Below are 17,276 nucleotides of genomic sequence, written 5' to 3' on the forward strand. Positions count from 1 at the left end.
TGTTCTGAAAGGATTTCAAAAAAGAGATCTGTCACAGTTTAAGTTTCATCAGCACAGCAAATTCTGCAACCCCCCCCCCCCAAAACCTTCTTTCCAAGAATTTCTGTGAAAAGAACTTAGGATCATGTCCTAACTCTTCTGTAGGTAAAATAATGCACCTAAGATATATCTGATTTACATATGTCCAATTTAGGACAGAACCAAAAAACCAACAAGTATCTAGCATTAGACTGAGTTGGGAATATTCTGAAAAGTGACTATTGAAAACACAACCAGTGTTTAACAGAAAAGAAACAATTTATTCACTTTCACAATATTGAGATGCAACTTTTTAGAACTTGACTCCATTATTTCCTTACTATTAATTTCCCAACACCAAGAAAAATGTCCATCCAATTATCACAGGATACAGCTTATAAGAATAAAACTACTAATAGTGATCTGGAGTGGTACCCATGCACATATTATTGTTTACTACTAGCAAGTATCTGTTGGCAAACATCTAATTTCATTAAACTATAGAAGCAAATTTTTATTGCAGACTCAAAATAGAGTGCAGTTATCTATTTTTCTGGCTGTATCAGAGCTCAATTAACAAGAAAAGTTTTTATAAGCCTCATTCCAGAATTGAAACACTAGCTTCATTAAAAATAATTCAAAATTATGGATGTTAAAACTAGATCTTATCTATGATAAACATCACTGGTTTTACAATAATGTAAATACATTAAATCTAGAGATTAAGTTTTCAAGTAGGCAGCACAAATTCCTGGTGTTGCAGGTTAAGAACACCTGCGCCAAGAGTTTAAGTGACTGGTTTTCACTCTCCCATCACACAACAACCAGTCAGAGAGAGTGCTAATTAGAACTAGTTTTCTCCACTTTGTGAAAAATCCCCATGTCACCTTCCATTACATTTAGAATCATGTGCTCTACACTATTTTTTTTTTTTTAAGGTAACAGTAGAGAGACCACAAGGTCCAGTCCCTTCCCTCTATTTACAAGATGAGTTCCATTATGAAGGGGAAGGAGGCAGCAGTGGGCCTGTGTAATAGATGATACCATTCATTTTAGGTTTTAACTGGAAAACTTTGGGATGTAATAACACCACTACCTTATACAAGAGAAAAACATAAATTAAGTTATTGACAGCAGGAATGATGAAACACCTAACTTGAGTTTAAAAAAAAAAATAAACACTGCATCTTAATAACCATGGAGTCTTTTTTTTGTTAAAACTGTATCCTTTTCCACACCCATTTTAAAATAACAAATTTTAATAAACCTGCTATGCATTTCAAGACAATGCTGATGTTCTGATGAACTTTAAGCATCCCTATACAATACACTCTATACTTAGTAACTTGCTAGTTTCCTACCCTCAACAAACGTTTCATATGGTATGTTTTTTAAAGCTTTCACTGAAACACCCAACCTTAGAAGAAAAAAAAGAAAAAAAACTCTAATAACCCACACAAGTATAACAATGACCTTAAGTTTAACCTTAAACAGATGTATAAATAAGGTAAACGGAGAAAAGTCTATCACTTTTAGGAGGCCTAAGTCTTTAGCCCTCCTCCCCACAGAGGGGGTTGAGGGTGAAGTTAAGGTTCTTAAACCCTAAGTGTACAGGGAAAGTCAAGAGCAATTCCTCACGTTTTCTGCATTCTGCAACCCGAGGTCGCTCAGTAGTGCGGCTAGGACCATAAACTACAACCTTCATCTCAGAAGACCCCAGTATTTCTTCTCATCTCCAATCCTAACTGCTGGCACAGGAAAGGGCCGAAAGAGACCGGGCCAGGCCGTGCCTCTCACACAAATCAGACCTGGGGCAAGAAACCTCTTCTACCCTCAATCGAAATCGGAGCAATGGGTGTACTGCTTAATGGACTTCTTAGGAAACTCCCCAAAGACAAAGGGCTGCGAGTCGGGAACCATCCTCAAACTCGCGAGGAGGGGACTGAACGGTCCCAGGCCCGCAGCCGAGCAGCTCGCACCCGCGCAGAGACAGCGCCCGACCGCGCCGCCCACACTATCAAGTATTCGCAAACCCCACCACCCACCCGGCCAGGACTGACCCTCTCCCCAACCCGTACGCCCGCGGCCCGAGCCGCCTCACCCTGGTGATTGAACAGTCTCCATATCCTGGTGAAGAGAATTCCCATTCTCGGGCAGCGGACCCCCTCCAGCCACCCGGGCTGCCTGGCCTCTCTTGGCTCAGGCTAAAGGGTAGAGAGACGCACTGAAGCCTCCGCCTCTGCTGCTGCTGCCGTTCCCGCACTGGCCACCGGCCCGCTTCCAGGGAACCGGGGGGAGGCCAAAACCCAGACCGCCCTGCCGTGCGCGAGGCCCCGCCGCTGCCGCCGCGGCACTCGCCTGGCTCGCGGACATCGCCGCCGCGTTGTCTGCGACGAGCCTCGCGGGCCACCGTCCTCCCCCAGCTCCTCTCGGACGGCTGCGGTGGAGGCGACCACGCGGGCGGGGGAGGTGAAGAGGCGGAGAGGGCGTGCCGAGAGTGCGCAGGCGCGCGGCCAGAGGGGCGGAGCCTGGGGATGGGCGCCAGCCTAGTCCTTGCTTATTTGTTGAACGAAGTTATCTGAAAACTGCTGGCCTATGCCTCTGGATCCAGTCTGTGCGGGTTGCGGGCTGCGGGTTGAGTCAGATGGCTCTGATTGCTGGCGGTTGCGTTCTCAACAGGTTTTATGTTCTCCCTGAATATCTTCCATAGAGTCATGATGCAAACATGTAATTTGTGTCTATCTCCAGTCCTACGTACCCAAAGCCCCACGTCTTGGTCCTGGTGATTCCGAGTTCCAGAGGGCCTTTGAAGGAAACTTAAGAGCTTTCTATTTCGAATTTCTTGTCCCTGGATACCAGCTGAAATCAATGACCTTATCTTGACAGTGGGCTTCTCTTTACTCATCTCTGCACCTCAGGGTTCTTTCCTCTTTCATCTCCCTCCACTCCCCTGTTTAAAAACTTTTAGTGGCCTCAAAAGCAGTCTGAGCGGAAGAGTTCAAACACTTGAGACAGATATTGTTCTCTGCAGGATGAACCCAAATATCCTTTCCAGTTATAATTCCAGGCGTTTCCTTCCTATGAAATATATGGCCAAGTATTCTCTCTGATCTTCTTCCTTGCACATTCTGAACAGCTGTGTCCTATGCTATGTGAGTGTCACACTATACAAAGCCCTCTACTTTGGGATATTTAGTTGAAAACTACAATATAAGTAAATCATTAAGTAACTTGATATATCAGAGTTCTTGTTCCACGTGTTCTATGTTCTACATAGACAAGTTACTTGACATCTCTAGGGATGTGTACACACATACACATATCTCCAGATTGATCTCAGAAGCCCTTGTTCGGTTCTGGGTCACCTGATGAGTGTGATAAGTCAGTCCTGACTCTTGTTAGAGGTAAAGGGTGAGAAAAAGAAACTGGATTGTTTGCTTCTTTTCTTTCACAAATAATCCAGAAACAGCATCATCCTTTTCTATTCTCCTTAACTTTGGCTTTAAAAACTAGAGATTGAAAAAGATGGGAGAGTTGTAAAAAGCATTTTGCCTTCCATCTCCAAAATCCAAATGCAATTAAGCAAAATCAACAATAAATTCCACCTTTCCACCTGACTTCTAGCCAAGCACTATCTTCTCTCAATATATAGAAAATTTATTTTGACTTCTTTTGGAGGCCATATTAAAAAGTAAACTATAGAGGAGACATATGTGAAGGGGAAAAAAATCTTTAGAGTAATCCATAAGTAATTTATGAATGGTTTTGTCTGAATTTAAATTTACTTAAGAAAGTACTCCATAGGTTATTTAGGAAAGCAATATTATTTGCATAATCAACATTTCCATTATTACACATTATAGGTAATGCCCTGGCAACTCCTGAGACATTTTACAAACTTCCACACATCTCTGTCAATTTATTAAATGCTCACATTAACCTGTGAAGCTAGTTTTTTTTTTTCTTTTCTTTTTTTGTGGGGAAGGATAGTAGGATTGAATTTAGGGCCATTCAATCATGTACTGCATCCCTGGCACTTTTTTGAGACAGAATCTTGCTAAGTTGCTGAGGCTGTTTTCAACCTTGTGATCCTCCTACCTCAGTCTCCAGAGTGGCTGGGATTACAATAGTATGTCACAGTGCTTAAGTTTATTAAGAAGATAACCTTTCTGATTATTTTCTAAGTGTCTTTCAAAGAAAGAAGTAATGAATATACTTAATAAAATCTTGTCTAACTATATGTTCCATAGGTGAGATACAAATATGGAATCACTATAGATGTAATTTGGAATCTTTGGTGAGTGGTGTGAAGCTATATGTAAAAGCAGAATACTCTGAGACCTTTTAAAGACTAATTATAGTAATGTGTAAAATGTCATTGGAGAGATTTCTGCTGCAAGCCATCAGAGAATGGGATGATCCAGATTGATCCCCTACTATTAACAAATTAAACACTTGACACAATACAGGAAACAACTGTTTTCAGATACTGGAAAAGACACAGTGCTGAACTGTGACCAAAAGAGAAACAATGAGTTTTACCATTGCTTGGACTTTCTGCCTGAAAGCAATTCACAGACAGCTGCAGAGGCAGTAGACACCCCCCTCCCCCAAAAGTAGGATAATCTCTTAAAGACACAGATAAACCTTCCCAGAGATCAGGGGGGCTAGAATTTGTGAAATCGAGTAACTGAAAGGAAGCTATGCAGAGAAAAACTCCAGAAACAGGCATAGGAGACCAGTCAACCTTTAGCAACACATCAGTCTATACTTGTGTAGTTTGGAACACCAGGAGGCTGGCCAATAACAATTTCTGTGGGAAAAAACAAGTAAGTGGGAGCTGTAAAACAAATTGTTCCCAGAGATTAGAATGAACCAGAAATCATTTGAGTTCCCTTCAGCCTGGGAGAACCCATTGATATATAGGACATTCAATAGACACCCCCAGAGACCTTAGAAGAAGAACTAAATTAGCCTAAGAAAAAATTCTCCTTTAAACCAGTTCCAAAGGAACCCGAAAAAGGCTAAACTGTCATACAAGTTGCCTGTCAAACAAGTCCATCATTCTTAAAAGGAATACAGATCAAGTCATCAACATGTAAAATTTACAATATTGTAATATTGAAATATTATATTTCATCAATAAAAACTTATTGGACATGTAAGAAAACAGAAAAATGTGACCATAATCAAAACTCTATAGAAACAGATCCAGGTATAGAGAAGTCCAGTGATTGCCCCAAACAGCTGGATCTAGGCTTTGAGTCCAGGCAAGGGTTGAAGTCCACACTCTAACCACTACACTAATCTGTGTGTCATATGAGAGAACAAACAAGATGTTTCTTCTGGCAGTCCATTTGCTTAGTAGAAATGTGCTGATGACGAGAGGTGGCTTCAGGCTCATGGCCATTTGATGTGAGCAACTGTAATTCCTCCATTTGGGAGTTTCAGATTGTTGGTTGAAATGTTTTGATAGTTGAGGTAGCCTTATATAATGTCTCTCCAATAACTGAGAAACTGTTCATTCAGCCAACATTTATTAGATGAGCAGCGTAAAGGCATTTAATAAATGAAGTTTTAACTGAAAATATTTCAAAGAAAAAAGTTACAATGAGTTTTGGTTTCTTCATTCATAGTTGTGTCTAGTAAACTACTTTCTGGGGTGGTGAGAGGGATTAAATTGATAATGTTTGTGAAATAACTTGGCTGTAATAAATCACTGTATATTAATCAACAGAGTATCTATTTCTTTTGAACATCTTGAAAAATAACTTTTTTTTTCTGAAAAGTTAAGTTCCAATCAATTCACAGCATAGACAAATGACCCTGAGTACATAAAATGTCAAGTAATAATCTATATACTATCCATGGAATTCTTACAGGTATGGGATAGCTTTGGAAACTTTTGAGAACTACTACATTACTCATTTAGGGGTATCTTGTGAACAAAAATTTTCATGCAGTATATTTTTCTATATTATATTCAATTCTATTTCATGCATTTATTCTAATATAATTCTGTTTCATGTGTATTTAACTTACAAATTCTTTACCAATAGTACTTCTTTTGTGATTCACTCATAGAACCTAGCAGAATGTTCAGGAAAACAGTCAATTAATTTGAGTTTTTTTTTAAAGTAACTGTTTAGATTTTTAATTTTACCTATAAAAGGTATATAATTATACCCAGTGATTTCCAGTATTTCTTCAATATATCTATAGAATAATATAAAGGAGAGATATAAAGCTGGTTTCAGTGTTTTTTCATTTATTATATAAAAGAAAAAAAATTAATGCAATTGTTTTGTACACATTTAAATTCCATAAAACAAATCCATAGAAATTAGGATACTGTATGCATGCACTCTGCATTTTCTTTGTTAAATGTCTTGTTCACAAAAATAACACCACATTTTTTTTTCTTTGAAGCCACTAAAGCAGAGGGAGAACAAAAACATGCAGCACTGTACACATTTGCATAGTATATTTTACCCAGCATGCCTTGTAGAATGCTACACATACCTATATCAGAAAAATAAAAGGGGTTAAATCATCAATATAAATAACTAAAATTTAAAGAAAGAAAAAAATTATTTAACAAAGGCATTTTTTCCCCACTTTATCACTGGAGATATAGCAATAGTCAGGGATATTCAACAGGCCTCAGAATAGCAGGGGAAAACTTTCTGGATTGTTTTGCCATTTTCATTTTTAATGTTTTATATTAATAACTTTATTTTTTATTCCCTCCCCCATCCCTTCCAAAACAAAGCTAATGGCTTTAACTTATATTTCAAACTAGTATCCAGTACAAAATAAATCAAGGAATCCCTAACTAATATTTTTGCATTGGGACATCTTGGTTGATCATTCTAACTTGAGGCTGTGAAAAAAAAAAACCAATTTCAAACATGTCCAAAATTCAGAGGAGCCCTGAGAGCTCACTTGCTGTGACATTTTGTAGTTGTTATTGAAGGAGAAGAAATAAGAACAGAAAATATAGTATGAGTCTTATCACAAAATAAAATTTAATAAGTTTTATGGAAAGGAATAAAATAAATTACAACCACAGATTGCAAGGCTATGAAATAAATTGCTGGAAAGGTATCAAGCAGCAAGTTAAAAAGATGGTAGATGAAACATATAACTAAATCTATTTACTTTTAAAAAATAGGACTGCCAAATTTAACAGTGGATTTTGTTGTAAGTTTGTGCTATAACAAATGTGCTTCTTTCTCCTCAATCTATTTTCATATTATTGGCAAAATATATATATATATTTTATAATTTTGTACTGTACAATATATATTTTTGCTACATTATTTATTTTTCTACTGCTATTGCAGAAGTAACAACATAGATTTATTTTGGCAATAAAATGCTTTCATTTTAATAACGTCCCAGAAAATATTGTAAGGCATATGAAAAATAGTATGCAACAATATAGCATTAATGATCCCGCATCTTTAATACATCCCTTATGCATACAGAATTCACACTGATTTCAGTTAAGTGTGTGAAAGTGGCATGCAAGTAGGGCAAGAGAGGCCCCTACATAAACATAGACATAGCCATTGGTTGAGAAATTTTAAGTGTTCAAAACATAACCAAGAACACTTAGAAAATATTGAAAAGCTAGAGGCCAGCCACTTTTGGTTCTTAGTTCTCATTTTAACTCCTTATCATTTTCAATTGAGGAAGTATCAGTGTATACCCCAAACCACTTTAAATCCATCAGTATCATTTTCTACCATCTTTCTGCAAACATTTTACATCCATCAAAAGAAACAAAAGAAAGTGTCATATGAAACTATGACTCCCCAAAACTCAGTGCTCTTCACTTATATTTATACATTTTTCATGTAGGAGTTACAGCCCTTAATTATAATATCTGATGAGATACCTTCGAATCTTCTCATAGCTAAATTACATGCAGCATTTGAAATTAAATTATCCATAAGTAGTTAGAGACAATTGCTATCAGAGGATGTATTTCATTGGAGAACCCCTTCTAATAAAAGAAGAAAACTTTAAAAAGTAATTTTTTTAATGCTGTAGCTCTGTCTGCCCCTATAAACCAATTTCACTATTTTGACTAATTTGACAGCTTAATTCAAAGAAAAAAAGTTGTTTTTGTTGTCTATTGTATTGATTGATTTGATCATGATTATCATTGAAAAGAGGAGGACTGTTCTCTGCTGCATAGACACAGCTTAAGTAAGTAACTTAGGAACAGTTACAGTATGACATTAAAGTTATAAGGAACTAAAAAAACAGATTTTATTACATAATTTCCTATAAAGTTTTCATTCATATAGTCATTCAAGGATGAGTTTTATATAATTAAAAGAAAACCAGCATGCAACATTGTCATGAGAGACAAAGGCAGAAATATAAAAGGACTAAGGAATACATATGTATTTATTTGAAACACTGATATGAAATTTGTTCCAATTACATGGGAGTCCAAGATAATGCATACCCTTACCCAGTAATTGGTTAAGTCATGTTCTTGGTGTTCTCAAAAGACAAAAATTTGAATTTGCAAAACAGCTGCATTTAAACATCAAGTCTTTGGAACTACTCTCTTTTAAACTTAAGAGCTAGATATCATAACATGTTGTACACAAAGATAAATTACTTTGCAGTTTGTTTTGTTCCCTATTATGATTCATTTGTTAAATTAACCAAATTAACCATACTTCAGGATAATCTGTGAACCAATTCAAAGAAAACTTCACTAATATGGAAGAAATGAAGGATGACAAGAGCATTATGGAAACATGCAGCATTTGGGATAAAATCATCAGTTTAAAATCTAAAGGGAAGGCAAATTTTAACACTTTATGCAATTAGCTTTCAGCAAGGTTAGCAGTAATAGTAAGAAATTTGATCACTGGTTTTTGACAAGTTATTTCCCTTTTAAGACCGACTGTCTTCTCTAGAGAAGAGGTAGTATATAAATATCAATATAGAGGGCAAATTCTACAGTGGCATTATGTTTTGTTTTTTAGCAAATACCAAAATAAAACTGTACAACTTAAGAAAATATGCCAGCATGCAAATTAAGGTTACCTAAAAACATTCTTAACTGACATCCTGGGTTGCAAAAATATTTTGTGATATGTTCATTTAAAGAATTTAAATTTGCAAACTATCTTTTGCCATAATTTTCTTCTCGTACTCTCTTTCATTACCCCCACTTTATATTATGAATTTTAAGGCCCCCACACAAAAGACAAGTTCAAGTATGCAGGTATGAAAAGAGGTTAACATTCCAAAAATACATTTTGCAAACAACAACAATAATAATTAGAGTAAATAACATTATTTAAAGGGAACAAATAATTGTCTCATAATTTGTTTCACATTTTAAAAATTCATTTCATTAAGGACTAAATGCAATGACCTGTATAGTCACAACATTAAGACTCTCTTATTAGGAAAGACCATTAGTCTCAATTGTTAAGAATTTCAACCTTTCTTCCAATAGAACTGTATAAAGATAAGAGAGAAACATTAGTCATTTATAAACATTTCTAAGTGTTGCTTTAAATATTGCAGTAAATGAGATAATATTGTTGATTATAATATTAGAGTCACATTATAGCCTTGAGAATTAACATCAGGATTGACAACTTGCATTCCTTTTTTTTTTTTTTTGTCTAGGACTACATTTCCACATTGTCCCATGAGTCTTCATTGTTACATGTCTGCTGACTGAAGTGACAGAATTCTAACAGGTATTTTATACTGTAAGTTAAAACAGCCCCCAAATATTATAAGACTTGTTTCTCCTACTTGTCATAATTTGCTACTTTAAATAAAATCAATGAAAAACAAAGTATTTGTGGAATACATCTATTCCAAAGGTGCTTAGTGTGCTTGACAAAAATAAAACTTTTCACTTAGTCAATATCTGGATTTTAGTATCATTTACACAGAAACAAACCACTTTGTAATAAAAGGAAGATGCATATTTCTTATTCATTTGGAGGAAATAAACTTACTACAGAAGGAATTTGAAATGTCAAGTTAAAGTGAAATTTTAAATATATCCATTAAGAAAAATATACATTATACCCTTTCCAAGATTGTTAGCGTTTGAATAAGAATGCAAAGCAAAACGGTATGGACATCTGATGGTAAATGATGGATTGAATTTGTACACGGATACTGAATGGGCCTCCCTCTTTTTCAGCATGACATGTAAGTCTAGAAACAAGGCTTTGAGAGACCTTTAAAACTAAGTGACTTTTTAAAAGTTGAAAGAAAATGGTGATCTTGTTGACTAGGAAATATATGTAAACGCTGTTACAGCTACCTGCCATAAAATGTAAATATCTTAAAGTAGTTAAATGACCAAATTGCTAATGCTACTACAGAAAAAGCTGAACAGCTGTCTAATCTAAATTTATACACCTTGGTGCACTCTTTGCAATTAAATACTTTAATGCGCACAAACAAGAAACCAGTAAAGCATATAGAAAAATGTTTGGCTAATGTTTTCTTTCTCATGCAAATATGTGCTGTACATGTAATAAATATATTTTTGTTTGCTGGAAAATGCTCTTCTATGTTCTAACAAAGTATTTAGTAATGGCAGGTTATATATATATATATATTTTTAAGAGCCTAATGGAGATAGCTCTCTTAAATGTCTTAACTGAAAGTTCTGTAAGCTTTGCTAGATGGCAAAAGAACTTCACAAGCCAGTGTCACGTTAACTTTTAAAATTTACTGAGCCCATGTTTAATTGTATCAAATGTGTGAATGACTTACAGAATTATAGGCATCCTCATTATCAGCTAAACAGGTTCATAATGGGGCACACGCAGTGAACGTGAAGGGAGACTGCAGGATGAGACGGCAATGAGGTTCAAGATGAGGGTAACTAATCAAGAATGTGAAACTTTTCTTTTTTCTTGGGGGGGGGGTGTTGCTGGGGATTGAACTCAGGGGCACTCAACCACTGAGCCACATCCCTAGCCCTATTTTACTTAGAGGCAGGGTCTCACTGAGTTACTTAGCACCTCACTAAATTGCTGAGGCTGGCTTTGAACTTGCTATCCTCCTGCCTCAGCCTCCAGAGCTGCTGGGATTATAGGCATGCGCCACTGCACCCTGGGACACTTATTTTCTTGATCAGGAAAAATTATTGAACTGGTGCATGCTTTGAGAGTCTAAATATTGAAAAACTTGGGGAAAATAAAATAATATAAAATTAATTATTCTTGTTTTCAAAAATAGTCTTTATAACGTACAAGTAGAAAAGGATTTCATGCTTGGTTCCTATCAGGTTTGAGAAAATGCATACATTTTTGGAATTTTAGAAACAGGAGTCTTTGATAAGACATTTTGTCTTGTATAAAAGGGTCAATTTCCACAACTTTTTGGATCATAGGGAACCTAAGTCTTCCTTGATAATAGAAGACATTTGTCACCAATTCTATAATTATAGTTACTGTAAAAACTGAATAATTAATGAGTGATTAAAAATTCTCACTAGAAGTAAGGTATCTCAATCTCCAAATTCTTCATAATTCTTTGCATTAAAAATGTTGTAATTATAGTGCATATATTCTGCATCTATGCGTTTGCAAGCTTTTGAATTTATCATTTGTTTTAACTTTTCCAATTTGTAAAAAGCTAACTTCCAATACCTAATTTGAATGTGTCATGGAAAAAAAAAATCCTTAGCATGATTTAAAACATTTGGTGAAGGGCTAGAATATTTAGGTATTCAAAGACATAGACCGAGTGATGCGATAGAAAGATACTTAACTACGCTACCCCGTGTTTGTATTAAGTGGGATAGCTGATCTCCCACCTGGAGTTGTTAAGCTTTGTACTCAGGAGGATCTATACCACATTCTTGGTGTGACTTCAGTTTCCTGGATGTATGTAGTTGTGCTCAAACTGATTAAAGAAACAACATCTCATTTCCCATTTCTTATAATCAGCTATGCTTGGGCTTCTCTTTACTGTTCTTTCTCTCTGCCAATTTTTTTTTTTTTTGCCAAGTTCAAACGAGCTAACAGTATTGACTGAACAGAAAGCAAAACACTTTGAATACAACAGCTGTGCCAGCAAAGAAATAAAAATATTAAAATCTGAGGCGACTATATAATTTCTGCATTGAGATTTGAGTTTTTTTTTTTTGGCACTATCAATACATTTGGTAAGTTTGAAAAGCCATTCTGGCAACATTAACATATATTAAAATGTTTATACATTCCAACTTTTAAGTGTAAATTTAGCTTCCAGCAAATAAATAGCTAGTTTTGGCTTCTATTGATACTTTGATTTTCTTATTAGTTTTTTTCCCCAAGATTTCAATTGATTGCAACATGCTCAAGTAGACTTTCTAGTCAATTCACCCAAATTCCAACAGGAATTGGTTTATAAATTGGTTCCAACTGGAACTGGTCATTTGGAATTTCCAGCATGGGAAATTATTTTATATGTGCCTTGTTAAGTACCCTAAATTACAAATTGATGTGTTTAAATCTATGAAGAAAACAAAAGGTACTGTTATGTAAATGTAGCACTTAAAATATCTATATGATTGGGCATCTAATATCCATCTAGACTCAAGGGCATAATGTACATTTTTGTTGTTGTTGTTTTTTGCCCCTTAGCATCAAATGACAGCAGCCCATAAGCACAGTAAATACTGTGCTGTGCTTGCCAAGTTAAGATGATTGGTTTATCCTAGCAGTGCTATGGCAAATTGTCAACAGATGAATACATATTTTTTGTTTGTTTGTTTTGGCAGCCTCAAAGCCTATGCCGGGAGTCATGGCTGTATCCCCCAGGTGAGCCTCGGTTCCTGTGAGGTTTGTAAGTGTCCTGGTATGAGTCAGGGTAATCTTCTTCCACAAGAGGGTAATGATCTCGGCTGTGCTGGGAACTGGAAGACAAGCGGTTTCTACTCTTCCGAGCTCTCTCATTGTGATAATTTTCATCAGAGGTCATTAGACTTCGTCTTTCAATCGGAGAGTTCTCTGTGGAGTGGTTGCTGTGCCTCATTCGCTGACTCTAAAATATCAGATAGTTCACTGATTAAATAATGTCAGCTTCATTCACCTAAACATGTAAATGAATGTACAATAATAGGATCTGTCTAATGAGAAGCGAGATATCTGACTTGATAAAATATTTTGATGCACAAATGATCTGCCCCAAATCTCTGGTTTTATTTATTTAGGACACAACATGTAAAGATGCCATAGTGCTGATAATTTATGAATTTAATTACATAGTGCTGCATGACTATGCATCCTATTGAAAACACAGAATTGAAAGTTGACTGTTAAATAGAATTTAACATATTTAGAAAGGCCTAATAATTGTACTTCTACTGCAAAAATGAGGATTATTTTACTATTGGGAAATAAAGTTCAGAATAGCATCATTTATTTTATTTTTCCCTTGAACTGATAAAATCTTTCTTCTTCTAAAATCATATGCTTCACCTTGATCTAGCTGAATTTTCCTAAAAAACACTTCAATGAAATTATTATTTGTGCTATCTATAAAATAGTGCATTTGTTTCTGAAGCCTACATAAACATTAGAATCTCAACAATATTCTTTCCATAGGAGTATATAGTAATTATGGAGCCCACTAATTGATGCTTCATAAATCTTGCTTCCTCAACTGAAATGTCCTGCAAAACTAATTTTCAGATAGAAAGTAAATTTCTCTAATATCATTAATTGAAAGTATCATCTTAAGTCACTTATTTGATGGATCATAAAATGTTATTCAAATATTTTTCTCTCTATGGGAACCATGGGTCAGTGTGTATACGAGCTTAGGTAGGCCATCTCAGATAAGGAACAAGATTCTGATAAAACCATGGGCCCAGTCACATCTTCTCCAAAGTACATGAAGCTTCATACAGAACCAAACTCATTGAGTGGGTCATAGACTGTGCCATCAACTTCAGCCAGGTGTCTAATAATTTAGACTCTATATTCCTGGGAGAAGTAGGCCTTGAGACAAAAGCCACCACATTAACTCATTAAGGAAACTGGGAAAACTACTCTAGGTGGGTGTGTTAGGGATGACAATTCAAGAGTGTTGCATTCATAACAAAGTACAACATTCTACTTCCTCCTACACCAGAGAAGCATACTGTTTCATACATCCATTCCTCATCCCACTAATTTATGCAAAATTCAGAGCCGACTCAAGTGAGCCAATGGAAATGCTATTCTCATCAGCACACAAGAAGGAAAACGAGGCAGGAAATAGTCCTGATGCATACAGATACACCGTACATTGCCATCATACATTTCCATGTTCATTTCCAGCCTCAAAAGTGATTCATTTATATGGCAGATTTTCTGCTTACAGAGATGAAATTTTGCAGAAGAGTAATACAGTTATAATAGCATTTCAGAGAGTGCCATTTATCTCAGAGTTAACTCTACATGATCTACAATTATGACTATCATTATAACCCATTAAAACAAAACTAGTCATGATGAAAGAGGGCTCAATTGACTACATGTTCCTCAGTCAGCTGGGGGTTTGGTCATATTCCAGCAGCTGCTTGATAAATGGTAAATAATAATTAATGTAGAAAGGGAAAGAGTCATTTTGTATCATAATGCCTCTGGCTCCCTATATCTAGTTCAGAGTACAGCATGAGAACAGCGGAAGCGAGAAGCTCCTGGTCCTGTGCTCTTTCCTAGCTTCTCTAAAGGACACTTTCCATAGCCACCCAACAAGGTGGACTCCCGGACCCCTCCAAGAAAACTCAGAGACCTGTCACCATTTCCAAACAGAGGAGTTCTACTCACATTCACATTCTGTCTTTTGCAAAGTAAAGGACACGTCTAGCAACCTCAGGGGTGGAAAAAGTTAAGGGCAATCAAAAGCCCTATCTGTCCCCAAATATCTTATTTATCTAGCTATGGTAGCTGAGATTTGCACTGTCCTATAATCATTAAAAAGTGCCACGGAGAAGCCATGGGCAGCTGCACTGAGTAGACACTGAATGATCAGGGATTGATTCATTATAAATTCACAGCAAGAAAGTCTCTAGAAAGGGTTTCTGGGTAACCTGCTGTAGGATGGAACATGATTAGGTAATAGTTTATATTTTCTTTATATAAAGGGCCCCTATGTTTTCCTCTTCAGATCAAGGACAACCCTAAGTCTTCTATTTAATGGACTTCTCTATAGAATCTTAGTAATGAGGTAGTAAAAGTACAAGGGGCAATACCTGTAACCCAGAAATTGCCGTGGGATATGGTGAGAGTGCTGTGGAGCCCAAATTCCTCCCCAGCAGCGGGGTCATGGGGGTGCTGCTGGTCGTGTGGGTGGCTCGCCAGTACGCCTCAAGGTACTCTCCTAGATGTTCACAAGCATCCTCAAGCTGGTTCTCATCCAATATAACATCGAACATTTCCTGTAGGTGACAAGAAAATCCACTGTATTCCAAAAGTTAGGTTTTAGGCAATGAAACCTAAAATACGCCTTAAGGCAGATAATAGCATTTCTCAAATCTCGATGCTAACATCAAATTTGAGAACATAAATTAGCAGTTTCTAAAGTTAAAATCTGGTAAATACAGTTGCAGTTATCCACATGCAAATGTAGATATTTACAGAAAAATAAGAGTACTCATTAAATATTCATATCTTTCATTGTTTTAAAAGAAAAAGATGAGGTTAATATGACAATTGTATAGGCAATAAGTGAAAGTGTATAATGAATTCACATTCCCCCCACATTCCTCTGTAACTGAATTCTATGCCAGAATACAAAAGAAGCAAGTTAACAGCACTGAAAGAGGAATTCTAAAAATGTTTTGGGTAGTGACATTATCATTGGAATAAACATTTCATCTCCCAAGGTAACAGTGTTGAAGGGAACACCATTTACTTAATTTTCACAATGTTTGGGGAAATGATGTTACTTGCCTCATGATAAAAAAAAAAAAACAAGGAAACAAAGCAGGATTAATGCTAGAAAATCACATTAGAGTGATTGCTGCTACCATAAGATTGTTACAAATGTAAAAAAGAACAGGGTGTTTAACCAGAGTAAGAGGTGTTTATACAGGAAGTATTTGGGGTACATGTTTCTGTCAGCAAGGACTTTGCTCAGCATCTGCCCTGTAAGCAGGAAGTTGTTCTTCTACTCCAACAGGAGAAGAGTGGCCCTTCTGTTAGTCTAGTGTGGCTAGGAACATGGACAGGATACACCCAGGATAGATCCCATGGAGAGTCAGCCAGAAAACCTTGGCACCTCCCCGCAGGTGTTAGTACATGACATAAAAGCAGATGGGATATAATTTCTCATTTTTCTGAGTGTACAAGTTGCAGAATTACATTGGTCATGCAGTCACATATATACCCACTGTGGTGGTGGATCTAACTTTCAGTAGCAGGATTGATACATCTTCTCTCTCACACCACCTCCACCACTATCTACCTGCTTTTATGAGCTCATTTTACTAAAATAAGAACCTTCCAGTAATGAATCAAATACAGGGTTACTGTCATAGCACCAACATCACTGGATGGATTGACCCTTAATAGCAATTAGAATATAAAAAGTTGACAACCAAGCTCCGTTGGTTCATTCTCTTCAGTGCTTAGAACAGAGCTCCTTGAAGCAGAAGTCACCATAGAAACTCTTTCCCACCATCACCGCAACTTTTACTATTTATTCATTTAGTCAGTTAGTTTTGATGCTTGGGATCAAACCCAGAAACTCAGGCATGCTAAGCACCTGCTCACTGTGCTTCACTGCACCCACACTTACTATTTCAGTTTTCCATTATATCCACCTTTACTGAAAAACTCCCCTCTAAATTGGAAAGCTATTTGAAGGTCTTTGGAGTAGAAGTAGAAAAATAATAAGTAACTTCAGTTCAAATTGATGCATATTTAAGAAGACTCAGCCAATTCAATTCATGTAGAAAAATGCCCCCCAAGAGCAGTTACTAGTGGAATTTCTAAATGTTATATTCTATTCATTTTTAAAATATTTATTCAGTACATATTTAATGCTAGGCACTGTAGATTTACAGTGGCAAAGAAAGCACCTTATCCTATGCTCAAGAAGCATAAAGTCTTGTGAGAGAGACAAGTATTAAAGCTCATAATAATCTATGTCACACTGGGACTTTAGTTCAGAACAATATAGAGAACAATAATGTTCGGGGCTGTAAGCTTAAAGTTTTTGGATTTAGAAGGAGGCCCAGAGAGACTTATAAAAATGAAGCTTTGGAAGAA

General features: G+C 36.3%; 2 protein-coding genes and 1 long non-coding RNA gene across 10 annotated transcripts in view; 1 reads left to right on the forward strand and 2 right to left on the reverse strand.

The window, feature by feature from the left end:
- Positions 1–2,471, reverse strand: part of Arl5a (ARF like GTPase 5A) — a 29,784-nt gene extending 27,313 nt beyond the window's left edge. For 2 of the 4 annotated variants that reach the window (XM_026388676.2, XM_026388684.2), the window contains exon 1: positions 2,120–2,471. In XM_026388676.2, coding sequence (XP_026244461.1) covers positions 2,120–2,165 — 46 coding nt within the window. In that variant the 5' untranslated portion in view covers positions 2,166–2,471. The other 2 variants (XM_026388698.2, XM_077802560.1) reach the window with 2 other exon arrangements.
- LOC113182704 (uncharacterized) overlaps positions 1–17,276 on the forward strand; it is a 140,867-nt gene that overhangs the window by 39,225 nt on the left and 84,366 nt on the right. For all 3 annotated transcript variants that reach the window (XR_013344285.1, XR_013344286.1, XR_003300785.2), the window contains exons 2-3: positions 9,688–9,761; positions 12,797–12,836. This is a non-coding gene — a long non-coding RNA (uncharacterized LOC113182704). The remainder of the gene's footprint in view (positions 1–9,687; positions 9,762–12,796; positions 12,837–17,276) is intronic.
- Positions 12,799–17,276, reverse strand: part of Cacnb4 (calcium voltage-gated channel auxiliary subunit beta 4) — a 241,663-nt gene continuing 237,185 nt past the window's right edge. For 2 of the 3 annotated variants that reach the window (XM_026388641.2, XM_026388652.2), the window contains exons 13-14: positions 15,257–15,442; positions 12,799–13,059 (exon numbers count right to left, since the gene is read on the reverse strand). In XM_026388641.2, coding sequence (XP_026244426.1) covers positions 12,799–13,059; positions 15,257–15,442 — 447 coding nt within the window. The remainder of the gene's footprint in view (positions 13,060–15,256; positions 15,443–17,276) is intronic. The other variant, XM_026388666.2, reaches the window with a different exon arrangement.

Source organism: Urocitellus parryii, chromosome 1, assembly GCF_045843805.1.
Source record: "Urocitellus parryii isolate mUroPar1 chromosome 1, mUroPar1.hap1, whole genome shotgun sequence".
Classification (NCBI taxonomy): Eukaryota; Metazoa; Chordata; class Mammalia; order Rodentia; family Sciuridae; genus Urocitellus; species Urocitellus parryii.